The sequence below is a fragment of the Uloborus diversus genome, chromosome 10 (assembly GCF_026930045.1).
Source record: "Uloborus diversus isolate 005 chromosome 10, Udiv.v.3.1, whole genome shotgun sequence".
Classification (NCBI taxonomy): Eukaryota; Metazoa; Arthropoda; class Arachnida; order Araneae; family Uloboridae; genus Uloborus; species Uloborus diversus.
In genome coordinates this window covers 121,208,620-121,223,830 of record NC_072740.1, presented here as the reverse complement: position 1 = coordinate 121,223,830, position 15,211 = coordinate 121,208,620, and the positions used below count along the sequence as shown (strand labels likewise).

The window sequence follows — 15,211 nt, the reverse complement described above, 5'->3', positions numbered from 1 at the left end:
AAATAGAGAATATATTTAATGTGTATGTTCTATATATCAATCCACAGTTTAAGTCGGATCTTGACCAAATTTGGCAGGAAGGTACTTAGGCACCCGAGAAGGAACGTAGGGGGGATTTCAAACGCAAAAAAAGAACCGGACCGTTCGAATTTTAATTTTAGGGCCCGAAAATATCATCAAATGGCTCTTTCTATCCGAAATAATTATCCGATCAGTTAAATGTTGGCACCATTCGAAAGCACGCAAAAAACACCTATAGCGTTCCTTCATTTCCTTCGAATAAAAAAAACTAAAATCACCGGGAAATTCAAAAGTACTTTTAAGCCTAATGGAACTGAGAATGCCACATTTTTTCTCTGCTATGACTAATTAAATTTTTTTGTTTTGAGGTAAAAATTTCCCCATTTTTATCTATTTATCTTTTTTTAGGAGTTTAGTTGTATTTATGGAGGGTTGCGTTTAATTTGTTCGTGAATTTTTGATTTGCCGTTTTCTTTAAGAATAATTTTGATGGGGAAATGCTACAGTATTTTTTCTCAAATTGAAGCATGATAGGTCAACATGCGTAAAGTGACATAACTTTTATTTTCGAGGTAGACCGTGCAAAGCCGGGCGATGTAGCAAGTAAATAAATTAAGAGTTATAAGCTGTTTAGTTCCTTGTTTGAAGGCTTTCATCAACCCATTTCAGTATTTAGTTTATCATCTCGACTCTCCGCCAATGGCTAAAATTGCGTAGATCATTTCTGCTTTTTGTCTGACTGTCAAGTGGCGTCTCCAGCCAAATCTTGAAGCAACATTTTCCTCACTTCATAACTGCTTTTAAAATGTTTTGTGCTTCAAACTGTAATAATTTATTCTCATTTGCAAGTACATTAATATTTTCTAAGCGACCTTTTTTTCTCGCTTTTTTAAAAACAAGTTTTGTGCGACAGGCAAAATTTTTTCTAGAATATTTTTGACTCTGCTTTATTTCCTAAAGCTAGGTAAATGTTTCAGGGCTACGATAACGTAGTCGCTCGACAAGTTTGGCAAATAATATATGGACTTGAATGCAATGGAACTTTGAATGTCTTAACTTTTTTAATGGAACTTTAATGCAATTTAATAGCTATTTTAATTTATTTCCGCTGATTGGACAGTTATTATTCAATAAACCAGAAATCTCGTCAAATGTTTTGGAAAAATATTTTAATGGCTGAAGCCTTTAAGTTTTCCCAACTCTGTTTTTGAAGCACAGGACTGCAAAAAAATTTCTTGGCGGTCCGAACTTACATTAACTGGCCATTTTGTACAATTTAAAACAATCTCCAAACTTTTCCTACTCATCTCGGAAACATTTCGGATGAAAACTTTTAGCATCAGTTTATGGCCTCCAAAAGTATCTTAGCATTTGGAGTAAATATCCCTTTGGCAAAAATTAGTGACAGACCATTTTTCAGAGAGGGGGAGCATTATCCGAGATATCCCAAAACGATTTCCATTAACTTGATAACATTTGAAATCGCACCAAGAAGTCACAAAAAAAGTGTCTGAAAATAAATAACGCAAGTATAAAATGATTACTTGCGGCTACCTTTTTTGCTAGTTTGTAGTTAAATAACCATACAGAGAAGGTTTTAGACATTATGTTCAAAAGAAAAAAAAGTTCGAAGCTTTTTTAAACAAGTGTAACATAAATAAAGGAAGTTGGAGTTGATACTTTTCGTTCATGTGTATATAATTCATCCAATTCTATGAGATATAAGGCATTAATAAGCACTTGCGTAATACTGGGTAGTAAGTGAAATATATCTGGCGGCAGGACGTTAATAAAATTTGAACCAATTACATAAACAGTGACGATTTGCTAAATACAGTTCACGTTTATTACTGTTACGAACTTAAATTTTAAACACGTAAGCTGCTTCTCACTGTTTAGGACACTTTTGTCGCCACATGTGCATGTCATGGGTTGAAAAAAATATAATTAGCATATCTTTGCATATTTATTGCCTCTCCACAATCCGTCACTTAAACTTACTTTCACTCCCACGTAGTAATACTATGAACTCTTACAGTACTAGCCAGGGAGCTACACGAATAATTTAAAAATGGAAAAAAGTTTAAATAGGTAGCAATTGAAAACGCATATTCAAATAGATACATTTTTCGATGCAAAAATACTTGCCCTTGGGCTCCCGTTACCGAGGGAAAAAAGTCTTCAATATTTTCCGAACTGCTAAAAAGCGACAAATTTAAAGAATTGGGCGAGAAATTAAAAAGGACAAAACTTCACCGTCTGCATGTGGCAGAACATCCATCGGCAAAGCGCGTAAAAGATGCCTTGTAATGCTCATCAAAACTCGCTCAATTTGGACGCTTTTCTTAAACTTTCGGCAGCCTTTGAGTTCATGTTTCAACAACGGAGACACGCGGGAAAATTCATACCTCCAGAAACATGTTTTACTCTGTGCTCTTAATTGTTTCTTAGTTATTTCTTTTCATCATTACACTATCGTATGGTTTCCTGGTAAACACTCCCCCAAAACCAGCTTCCTTTGGTTGATGACTATGTGACGTAGGAAGTTTATGCAGTTGGTGTAAACAGTTTTCTTCCATGCTGTGCATTGTTCTGATTTGGCACGCCCGCGAGTGGCGGAAGACATTGTTTGTATACAACTGTCATCTATTTGGTTGTCTATTTGGTTAAGAAATTTTCTGTGTCTAAACGTTTTGACAAGGAAAAAATTGATACTAGGTGCAGTTAAAATACAATTTTTTAACGATTTCACCCTGATTGTAACAACTGAGAAACACCATAAAGATTTTAAAGCTTCCTCTGTGTTTACGGATAACTTTCCAATACATTTAATTACTTAATTAGTAGACAGAAAACTGACTACTCCCAAAAGCGTTTGTAAGGTACATTATAAATTGCATGCGAGCAGAGTATTTTTATTCAAGTATTTCTGATTTTTTCGCCTCCCGATTATAGAATTGGCAGCCGTGAATTTTTTTTTGTAGGTGTGGAGATAGAGGACTGGTTTAGCATTTGCCTTAAAAGCAAGTAAAATCTAAGTACGAGTATTGATCTTAGTACTACTAATTTTAGCATAACTAGTCAAATCGAGAAAAATATTAATTGGAGCTGGTACACAAGGACACAGAGCTGCATACAAGGGGCGGGAGAGGGTTCTTGGGGTTCAATCCGCCCCGAAAATTTCAGTTTCGCATTTAAATGTTCATTTATGGGTCATTCCACACGAAATGAGCGAAATTCGCAAAAAAGTGGTGGCTGCATGATAAGATTTTTATAAAATTTGGTATACAGGATCCTTTTATGCCTATATAAAAATATGTTTGCTTAATTTATTTGAATAGTTACATGCGATTGAAAATTGGTCAAATTGAACAGCATTCTCATAAATGCTATATGTTGCATTTTTTTAGTCTTGTATCTTATTAACTATTTAATGAAAACATAAAAGTTATGTTGCAATCTATGGAGTAGGGTAATTAATCTGATGTCAGAGTAAAATTTTCAAAGCTTTTATAGTCAACTTTTAACAGAGTTTCAAAAATTGAAAATATTTCAATTTTCTCATTAAGCATTTTATTTTTTTTAATCTCAATCTTTAAGGAATGCATTAGCTTTGATGAAATTAATACCCAATAATGTGCAAGGTATCATAAAAGAAATACCTTACTTTAGAAGTTGTATTTTAACTCCTTTGGCTTCAAAATCAGTTTTAAACTTAATGACATTTTGTAAAATGATTTTCCCCTTCACATAGACACAAAAATTCAAATGAGGGAAAATTCAGACAACCTTAAAATTCTACAAGAATATAGAGCTGAGTTTCTATTGGCTTGAAGAAACTCGAAATTGGTTTTTTATTTCCAAACGTAAAGTAAAATTCAGAAAAATAGCATTTATGTTTTATGGGCCAATCCATACAGGTTCGACGGATGGGTGCGCTCGACCATTTTAATATTTTTGAAATTCATATCCCTAAAAGCTGGATATGATAGATGTTTAAAGCCACTTTTATTTTTTTTTACTCAAATGGACATTTAATTTTTTTGAGGTCATCAAAAGTGATTTTCGTAGTCAAAAATGCGACTTTTAGACCTTTGCATTTTGGCCAAAATCTATTTAAATTACATTTATGACAGTTAATTTAACACTCTAATGTTACTGTATAAATTGATAGTCTTACATGCTGAGTTACGTAGCTGTAAGTTAATAATTAAAATAACGGCAATAGGTTCAGGGTCAAATGTAAAAATTTTACTCACTTCAAAGGGGATAACACGCGTAGGAGACGTAAACACAAAATGGAATACGGCAAAAACTAATCACTGGAACCATGCTAAAAAGAATATGTAACTGTAGCTGTGTGTTTGTGCGCCCTTTATGGATAAAAGCCCCTCAAAAATCGGAAAAATGACATGAGTTTCAGTACGCTGTAAACCAAAAGAGGTGGGAATTAAAAATAAAATTTCTTGGCCAACTGAACATTCCATTCAAGTACTATACTGCGGTATGCAGGTAAACGGCAGTAACTGCAGATTTTTCGAATTTCATTTTTTTGCATTTTTGAAATCTTTATTACTATAGTTTTATGGTACAAACACTTATTTGGCTGCCGCAGAAAAAAACATTTTTTTATCAGTGGTAATTAGCAGTAACTGCTTTCTAGCAACATTTTGCGGGAAGTCGGCAGTATGTACATACTGCTCTTTACCTGCCCACGGAAGAACGAAAACTTTCTCCCGTGGGCTGGTAAACGGCAGTAACTGCTTTTGTCGCTACATTTTGCAGGTAATTAGCAGAATGCACTTACTGCTCTTTACCTGCACTCGGAAGAACGAAAACTTTCTCCCGTGGGCAGGCAAACGGCAGTAACTACAATTTTTTTATTTTCATTAAATTTTTTGCTCATGATCGTTCTGCCGAGGGAGGGTAAATGGTAATAACTGCAATTTTTTCCCTTTTTTTTTTTTTCAAATCTATGCTTCTTCAGTTTTATGGTGCAAACATGTTCATTTGGTTAGCGCTAAATAAAAGCATTTTTTTTATCATTGGTTAGCAGTAACCGATATTATCGCTACATTATGCAGGTAATCAGCAGTATGTACTTATTGCTCTATACCTGCCCATAATCATTGTCTGGAGAATACAACATAAATGAATCGCCTCCGAAATTTGAACCAAGACGCATAAACGGTTTTCGCGATTTCTTTTTAGCTCAACTAAGGACAAGCAGTAACGCCCCGATGGGAGGTCATTGTGTGACCTCTCAAATGTCCTTGATTAGGCAAATTTAAAGAAAATATTGCATTTTTCAAACTGATTCCTAGTCGCTTCTCAGATGTAGGTATGCGTGCCAGGTCGTATTTTATCTTTCGCAAAATTTAGGAATTACCGTCTCTCGTCCTTGAGCGAAAGAGATACTTAAAAGGGGGAGATACTTGGGGGAAAATAATCATACTTTATTTCAAATACAGTCGAAGAAAATGTTTTGTAATTTCGCAGCCCTCAAACATTTAAAAAAAAAAGTCTTTAATTCTTCCTATCCGTGCTCTAAAAACAATAAAACAAAATTATTTTTTGCTAATGTACAGTTACAGAAGATAACATACGAGTAAACACAAGTAATGCTTGGCAGACGATAAATAAACGTGTACCAACAGAACGATTATGTTCCATTTGTTTTGTTCTGTCGCAGACGATATTTTTCACAATCTTTTATATATACTAAGCTGCTGCACTTTTAGTAGTTCGATGAGTCATTATCAACACACAAAGCATTTCTTTCGCCTAAATTTTCATGGATATTTATTGCTTTATTGCAAAGTGCGGAACATTAAGCGATTTGTCGTAGTTTTAAAAATGCCTAAAGAATCTTCCAGTTGCCAAGTGACAACGTATGAACATTAAAGAGTTCGACAATGTAGTAAGCAATCAAAACATATGCCTATTTTATTTTTAAATTACATTTCATTTATTGATATTAAATTTATGTCAAGTGTATACACGGTATTATTTATTTTTTAAAGTAAAATATATTATTCACATTGCAATAAATATACTTCGTAAAGACATATCTACTCCGTATTATGTTGAATTTGTAATTATTGGTCATTCAATAGTACATTGTGCAGTTACTGCTGATTACCAGTAAAAAACATGAAAATTACTACTGCGAAGTGCAGGTAAACGGCAGTATCTGCATTAATTAAAGTTTTGATTGCAAAATCAAATTGAAACAAACTGCCCAAAAAATACTTCGATATAAACATAGAATAGCCTAAAATCAAATTTCAATATTTAATTGATATTTGGGAAATCAAAAACGCGTTTCTTCAAATATCTCAAACTCATTTTTATAGATACTGCCGTTTACCTGCACACGGCAGTATACATGTTATACATATTGTTTTTTGTATTTGGTTTGTAAAAAAGATACAGGTCTTTAAAATTGAGCAATTTTGGTAGTCAATTCACACACTAAAACAGAAATAAAAAGTGTGAACTTCATTGCACCTTCTTAAGTTATGTATATTGTGCTCTATATAATACATTATACTAAAAAACATATTAATAATTATTTTAATTTTATAACTCAGAAATATTTGTACATGAATGAGTAATCTGTATGGATTGACCCTTATGTGAAGTTACAAGAATAAAAAAAACTAGATAAACGACTCGATGATGCAAAAGCAAATATATCTATTTCGATTTTTACAAAAATTACATTTTAGCAAGTACTTTATAAACATGCTTCTGAGAAAATGAAACACGAAAGAAATGATTAGTTTTGCTAAACTTACAATAAAAAGTAACTAATGAAATTTTTGTCTTAGTTCAAGTTTTTCTAGTAACAAAAATACGCTGATTCCAATGATTAAAATTTAGTAGCATCTAAGACACTTCAATAGGTTACGTAAAAAAAAATTGAGTTAATTTAGAGCATTCTCTCATTTTTACAAGAACATCTGAAATAAAGGAAAAAATGAAATTTTCGGAAATTTTCGATTTTTTAAAGCAAGATTTCGCCATCGAGAAATTCATAAACATTTACTAAATTAAAGCAGATAGTAGTTATAGTTTTTCAATCTAAATCATTTTTACTGTTTTTTCATTAAAAGAGCTAGAAGAGTGAATTGAAATCTGAAGTAAATTGGCAAAATTTCAATATTTGTTAATATCTCAGATTCAAAAAAAGATCCGAATAAATGTTGCTTTGCTCTTTCCCAATAGAGATTTGTTTATAGAATGCGGAAATATTTATTTTTTAAGTGTACCTTTATAACTTATGGAGTTATTGAGTCACAAACTGGCAGCAATGAACTGTGAAAATTTAGGCTTAGCGTAAACAAACTTCTAATTTCAATAATAAAGCAACAGTTTTTAAACTTCCATACTTTGCTTTCCCTCATAGATATGCATGGTTAACCTAAATGATTTTCATTGAAATTTGTGACATGTCAGCCACAGCTGATTTGCACATTTCGCATGGAATAACCCTTATATTAAAAAATTTCCAAAGAATATTGTTCCAAAACTCAAATGTATTTAATATGTATATTAATTGCATAAAACGCTATTATAATAGATATCCCGAGGACTTGGAACATCTGCATAAGTAGCGCAAAGTTCCGCATGAAAGTTTTTTCAACCTTCCTCCAAATTTTCTTTTTACGGCCCTACAATGGCATCTTGATTTTATCTGTTTTATGACTATAACTTCTTTTTGAAAGAAAAAGGGTTGTAATTTGAAAATCTGCTTTTTAAAACTTTGAATTGATAGTTCCAACTTCTCACATCCCTGGTGAAGAAACATAATCCTGCAATGATAACAGTAATTATTCGATACATGTGTTATTTGTTTATACAAATAGTTCTCATCTTCTATCAAGAAAAGTTCAAAATATATAGATAAAACTATGACTTTATTTAAATTTAAGCATATTTTTTTCTTGTTGCAGCTATCCAGTCCCTTAAAGCTTTATTGACTTCGAAATTCGGCACAAGTAAGTAACGTGCTTGGTCCTTGTTTATAGCATTCGTATTATAACTTGTCAACAAAATTACAGAATAGTAGAGGGTTTTTATCATAACTTAAACTTTGCTATCGAAAAGAATGGCAGAAAATAAGTTTCCAGAATATCATTAAAGTTTTCAAAAATAAGTGTCAAAATTAAAAATTGTCATTAGCTAGGTGGAGGTGTGAACTAATATTTCTCTACTTATGTTAAAAAAGCGAAATTGGTGTGCTTGAAATTGACTGATTTTTCAAAGCTCCGTAAGTCTTTTGTAGACGGGCACCCTGCATTTATTTGGGAGATTATTTTATAATTTGGTGAATCTTCTAATTTACTTTAATTTAATTTACAGAACTTTCTCACATTTTAATGGAATTTAAAATCTTGTATGATGGCATTTTTTAAAACTTAGCTGTATATTGGATGGCTGCTTTTTTTTTTTTTTAGGTGGTCTGTTTCTCGGGAATACATTAAACTGTGAAAATAAAGATCCTTGTTGCCCTATTACTTACTACTTTTAATTTTTTAATCCACGACGGGTTTTTTCGTCGATTGGCTTACTTTAACAATTCTACCAAATAAGTAAAGAAATAAAAATAAAAACAGAAATTAAAGGACACCGATATAAAAATATACTTTTGGATAAGATTTTTCTTTTATGAACTATTTCATGAGAAAAGATGATGAAACACACCAAATATCCAAAGAAACTTTACTTTTGATCGAAACTAGCGGCATATTTCCAGTGGAAATTAACATTTCATGAAAAAAATTGTAGTTGTCGCTTCCACAATCATTTGTTTGAGGGGGTTCATTAAACAAATTGTCTAATTTTGCATTTTTTTTTTTCATCATTAAAAAACTTTCTCCATTTTTTTTCTGCTTAAAAGGACGTTTGAATCTAGTTTCTATCTTATTTAAAACGAGAGAATTTTTTTTGCATGCATTTAACTGATATTATATTTAACTTTGAAATTTTAAATGCGTTATTCTCCATAATGCAATTTTGGCCGATTTTACATTCAAACTCATAAGTCAAGAACGGATGAAGTAATGAAATTCGGAGCGTATCTTCAAACAGTTTAGCTTATTTTTTATACGGCAAATTTGAAAAAAAAAAAAAAACTGCAAAAAACGTGGTTTAAAAAAAATCTTTCGAAATTTTTCTTTAAATATTTTATATTTTTTAATTGAATTAATATTTTTGCTATTAAATAGATGGTGAATCAGTGCAAAAGATTTCAAAAACTCTTAACTATTTAATAACATTTTTCTTTCAAAATGTGTCCCGTAACCTCTTAAAGCAGTTATTTTTACCAGTTTGTAGCCAAATGTTCCAGAGAACGAGATTTATAGGGGAAAACAAAGTAAAGGTTAGTGTAAAATGAAGAGAAAGTCAACTTTACGCATTTTCTTTAACGAATTATAACTTCAAATCTTTAGGAAAGTTCGCCATCATCAAATTCACGCAAAAGATTTAAGAATTTTTTTCATCGTTTAATTTATTAGACCATGCACCGAGTGGAAATCTTTGACGTGATAAGTTAAGTGCGCTCAAAGTTTTGACACGATATTTAATTACGACAAAAGTCATAATGTAGTTCCAACTTATTTTTTCAGTTCCTGATGCAGATAACAGCGGCAATCAATCTCCTGTTCCATCAAACGCTCAATCACCGGCCCAACTCCCACCTGTGGCTTCTCCTGTGGCGTCTCCTGCCAACCCACAGGACCCAGGGCAAGCTCAAGGGCAGTCACCGAGAAGATCGCCCCGATCTCGCCAAGCACCCTCCAGATTGAGCTACGACTCGTCAGACTCAAGCGCTAAAAAAAAGCGGAAAAGTCCTAGCAAGAAATTTTGGACCCAATACAAAAAATTAATTGCAAAAGGTGAAAAAGTATCCGCTCAGTGCATCAAAACTGGGAATGAACTGGGAGTAGAAACCCAGAAAGCTAAACGTTATTACAACGCACAAGTGAGACGCGCCCATTCGATTTCCTCTTCATCCGGCAGTTCATCTTCCCCTCCATCTACTTCAAGAAGGTCACCAACATCTCCCCGTTCAACTCCTTCACCAAAATCTCCCCGTTCAACCTCTTCACCCAAGTCCACCAGGCGCGCCTCACCTAAAGATCCTACCCGCCGAAAAAAAGCCTCCTCCGCAAGCTCATCGTTCCAAAATTTTTCATCATTTCAAGCTTCCCCGATTAACGCTGTATCTGCTCAGGATTCTTCTCAACAAGTCCCTATCGCCTCTCCTGCCCGACCATCCTTTTTGGTACCCGGTGCTGCACGTGCTGTTCCTGTTACAGCTCCAAGGTGGTCCTCTATTCGAAGGAGGCTATCTCTCAACACTTCTAACACGGATGCTGCCGTTGCCAGTAAGTCGGTTCACTTTTCTTAGTTTATCATTTTTAACAAGTGGAGAGTAAGAATGTTTGAAAAATGTTTTTGCACAATTTTAGGAACATATTTAAGAAATTTTGAGTGAGGTTGTCAGTGTTTTAATACCATAATATTTAATTCAATTCATTATATTTCAATCAGGGTAATATTTTTTACAAAAATAAATGAATTTCGCAGATAAAATAACGGGAAAGAAATTACAAACAGAAGTATATTTCACCCTGTCTATTTGAAAATTCCTGATTGAGTAGGTGGGAGTAAAGGCTATAACTATAGCCTGACTAGCTCCCACCACTCAGAAGAGAACTTAATAAAATTGATTTGATTTAAGTTCAAACACATAGATGTCTTAAATTCGGAAAAAAAATAAATAGGGAAACGAGCATGCAGTGCTTTTTCTCCCGAAAGACAACGCTTATCTTCCGTAATGAACTCTTTAATCGGTATGGGCGCTGTAATCAGATGAGCGCTTTCGGCTGCTTCCCTTAAGGCGCGCAATGAAGCAAGAGTTGATTACGACTTTAGCCACCACGGAGTTTTCAGCTGCTGGTAGCCCTTCTCGATTGCTTGTAAAATGTCCATATCAGGACACCACACAATAGTATAATCTAGAAAAAAAAGTAGGAAGTGGAAGCGCTTCGAGGGGGATAGATAAGTGCGGTGGGCGTTGTCATGAATAAAGAGATGAGTTCGGGCTCATTTTGGAAGCCCGAATACATATTGTGAACAAAGTCCCCCCCCCCCGAGCCCAGGTAATATTTCTTGTGCCGAAATTCGAGCCGAAGGAAAGTTTCTTGCATTAGAAACCGAACCCAATCGAGTTCGACGTCATTGAATGAAATTATTTTACATCAACTAAATGTGGGTACTTATATTGCAGATGCTGATTGGCTCATTCTTAAAATTATTTCTATTAAATACTTTTAATTTTTCTTTTCAAAATGCACTCCATTAAATGCAGTATTATGTGCTATAATGTAATCGGTCAAAGATTATCATAAATAACTGTTGATTTATTTTCTGTTTTTATTACTTTATCTTTCACGTGAGGCAGTGGCACAGCAAAGGGGGTGAATTCAGGGTGAAAACACCCTTCAGAGGTCATGGGTGAAGAAATTTTGCTAATTCCTTACCCTAAATCCTATGTTAAGTTCAACAGCTCGTCTCCTCTCTAATGAATAGCCCTTAGTGATTCTTATGGAAACGAGTTGGTGCTTAAACTGATTGCTTACTAAGCTGTTATCTCCTTGCTCTATGCGATCAAACAAAATGCTGCTAGGTCAGTAATCGATTAAAGTTCTTGTGCTATAGGTCGAGTAGACTTCGTTTTTACAGAGCAGGTCTTTGAAATGATTTGTGAGGAGCCTCTATTTTGGCGATAAAAAAAATTCTGGATGTTAGGAAGAATGTTATTTTAATGCAGATGAATATGGTCTCAGTTTTAAAATAGTTATCGTTTGAAATATTTACCTAAGTTAATTGGGATTTGAAGTTACGTGTTTGTCTTAAGATCGTCGTTATTTTAGAAAAGATTGAGCTCATTATTTCTCACCTCCGGTATAAAGAAATAATTGGTCAGAAATGGGTTTATTTTACCATCAAAGCTCAATGGAGTAACTTCAAGATTTATTCATACAAAATGTTTAAATCATTTAATGTTGAATACAATGTTAATCAATTTTTACTTAGTATGCCTAAATGATTTAATATAAAAACTACTTTAGCTAATCTTTTCGGAATTGCAAAGAGTGCAAGAATTCGTACGGGCACGTGTGTCAATGCGTAACAGCGCACGGACCCGAGGACCTACTGACCGAGGGGCTACTCCGTCCCTGATTAAAGAGCTAACGTGCTGGGCTTGGAAATGAAATGCAATTAAAATTAATAACTAATTTGAGTTAAAATTAATAACTTTTAGCTCTTTTTGTACTAAGTCGAACACCACAATAGCGCCATGAAGTCAATCTTTCAATTTTGGCGGTATGTAATGAGATGCACAATTTATCCACTGTAGGGTTATAAGCATGGGCTTCTTTATCTGCAAAAACTCCTTTTCCTTTAGTTCCGAGCATTCATATAGGGAAATAATTACTTTCATGTTGGATATGTTTTACTTACAAGCACTTAATGTGTCTTGTTCTCATTACAGTGGATTCCAGTGACTTTTTGGTGCCAGACAGACCGCACAGCGCTTAAATCCTTGATGATCGTGACTTTTTCACTTCATCTGATGAAGTAGGTCACAATGATTGTAATTCTCATTTTTATAAATGTAGTAAATGTATTTTTACTCGGATTAATGCAGAAATGAGGTATGTAGAAGCAAAGGGATCTAGCTGTACATTTTCAAGTTTTGAGTATAATTAGTTTATAGTTACGTTCCTAATGAGGTTTGCATTGAAAATCTTTTTAAAATCTTGCTGCATAGCAGTACCTACCAGGACTACTAGTACTATCTCTTGTCTCAAAACATGTTTACCTACTCTTTGTACCGGATGTCTCCATTTTAAATTTTGGCACTTGCATTCCTTTGCTTCTGACTGCCAGAAGTAGAACTTTGCGTAAATGAAAGAAAACGCAGTTTGGATGATCAAAAATATTCCAAAAGAAGTTTAATGTAATGTTTTCACTTTTTTCCTTAATTACTCGTGATATTAGGTACGAAAGGAAGACCATTTTAAAAAAGAATTCATTGAAGTAAAAGCCACTAATTCCAAAACTCCAGTTATGAAGCATTATTAATTTATACTCGACATCGCCATAAAAAATGAACGAAAAAACGGATTTAAGATTTCGTTCACTTTAATATTAAATTGTATCTGTATAATTGGTTTACTTCCTGAAGTAATTGTTTAAGTAACAAATTGCAGTGTTTCATCAAATCTTTTCTATGAACTTATTGACTTTTGCTAAAAAATAGACAAATGATATGTAAGAAATTAATAAGGTATAAATAAAGCACAATAAGAAATATACCAGTTATTTATCTGAAAAATAAGCAATCTTAGAGTTGAAGGGAGTGTAAGTGGTTCTATAAGCATGAAACAGCTGCTTTTTCTTTTGAACATTGCATTCTTTAGAACTTTTTAAAAAGTTTTTTTATGCTCTCCAAAAAAGCATGCGATTTACCACCTCTAATCTAAATATCAATCATTTACTTTGACGAGGGGGGTCCCCGATGAAAGGTTTCAGTTGATCACTGTCCTTCAAGCATTTCTTTATTTGACAAGTTTTGTCCGACGAGTCGGAAAAATTATCATTCGGTAAAATTTGAAGTTCTATTCGGTGAAGTTACGAGTTTTGTTCAAGAAAATTTCGAATTCCATTCGATAAATTGAGAACGTTCAAGATCCCAAAAATTCCAGGTAGGGACCTGACACCAACAACATTCCATCTGTGACCCTTAAGTCACTTGCTACCCGCTGAACCCTCAAAGTATACTCGAAATTCATTTAAGAAGTCTTTAAAACGAATTCATTATTCCTTGAACCTACGTAAAATACAAGCATGTGTAACTGACATAGAGGTTTAAAGTTTAAAAAGAATAGTAGGAATATAAATACTCAAGTTTCCACGTATCTCGGATTACAGAATTTATAAGGTAATTGATATCTTCTCAACTGCGCATAATTTCTGAAGAGGTGAAATTCATAAAGATATATATTTAACAATCCACATGACAAGCAAGTCCGGTCGAAACAAGTTAGTTTCTCATTTGTGGACCTACTGGAAAATGAGATCACCAAATTTAAAGAGTTTTCTCACATTGTCATTTTCAAACGTTGTTTCAAGTCGTTATGACGACTCATGCGCAATTGCTAGGAAACGCGCGGAAATCTGTGTTACCTAAACTTCACTCTCTATCATTTTACTTTTAAAAACGATCCCGAGTATGGTAATAGTTTGTTTCAACTTACCCCATGTTTTCTTTCACACAAACTGAATACTATTGAAAAACTGGTTCTGTTCTAATTTTAATCTACGTAGAATCACGATTTTCCAAGCTAATTGGTACCGCTGAAGCCTCGTATGTCATATCTCAGAAACTTTGTATTACGCTTCTCATGATCTTAAATTTTTAAAATGCATTAAATTAAAATGCTACAGATTATTTTTAAAAGAAAATGAATATACGAAAAGAAATGTTTTAAAAAGGGAAAACAACTTAAAAACTTATTTTAAAACTTATTACAATACCAAATTAAATATTGAAAGATTCATAAAGTCATAATTTTCCAAAAATATTTTCAAATGGAAAATTTAATCATTTTAATTAATAAACTTAAAAAAAAAAACACCTTAATTATCGGCTCGGTCAGAACATAAATGTCAATCGAAGTTTTATTAATCGAGGTTCTGTAGTACATTCCGAATAGTGTCCAAGTCTCAACTGCTGAAAAACGGACAATACCAACTAAAGCTTGACCACTAAGAAATGTGCGTGAACTCAAAGCGGGAGCGGACCGCTTCATTTCGAATTAGGTAGAATGAGCGAGAACGCGAGACTATACTGCTTGTACGTTCTCGCCGGTTCTACCTATTATAAAATGAAGTGGTCAGTTTTCGCTTCCTGTTCACTCACTATCCCTCTAGTCAAGTTACAGCTAATATACGTTGTTTACTATTGCTGCTTAGATGCAAAAATGTATTCATCTCCAATTTTTATTTCGTTTTCAAATTAAGATTTTGTGGATTGCTTTTTAAATTTTTTAAAATGAGAAATGCTTTAGAATTTTATTTCAAAATACTTTAAACCAAACCATAATTA

General features: G+C 33.4%; 1 protein-coding gene across 1 annotated transcript in view; it reads left to right on the top strand.

Annotated features, from left to right (window-relative positions):
* LOC129231155 (carboxylesterase 5A-like) overlaps positions 1 to 9,836 on the top strand; it is a 105,255-nt gene extending 95,419 nt beyond the window's left edge. The window contains exon 4 of the mRNA XM_054865403.1: positions 9,657 to 9,836. Coding sequence (XP_054721378.1) covers positions 9,657 to 9,836 — 180 coding nt within the window. The remainder of the gene's footprint in view (positions 1 to 9,656) is intronic.
* Positions 9,837 to 15,211: the final 5,375 nt, after the last annotated feature.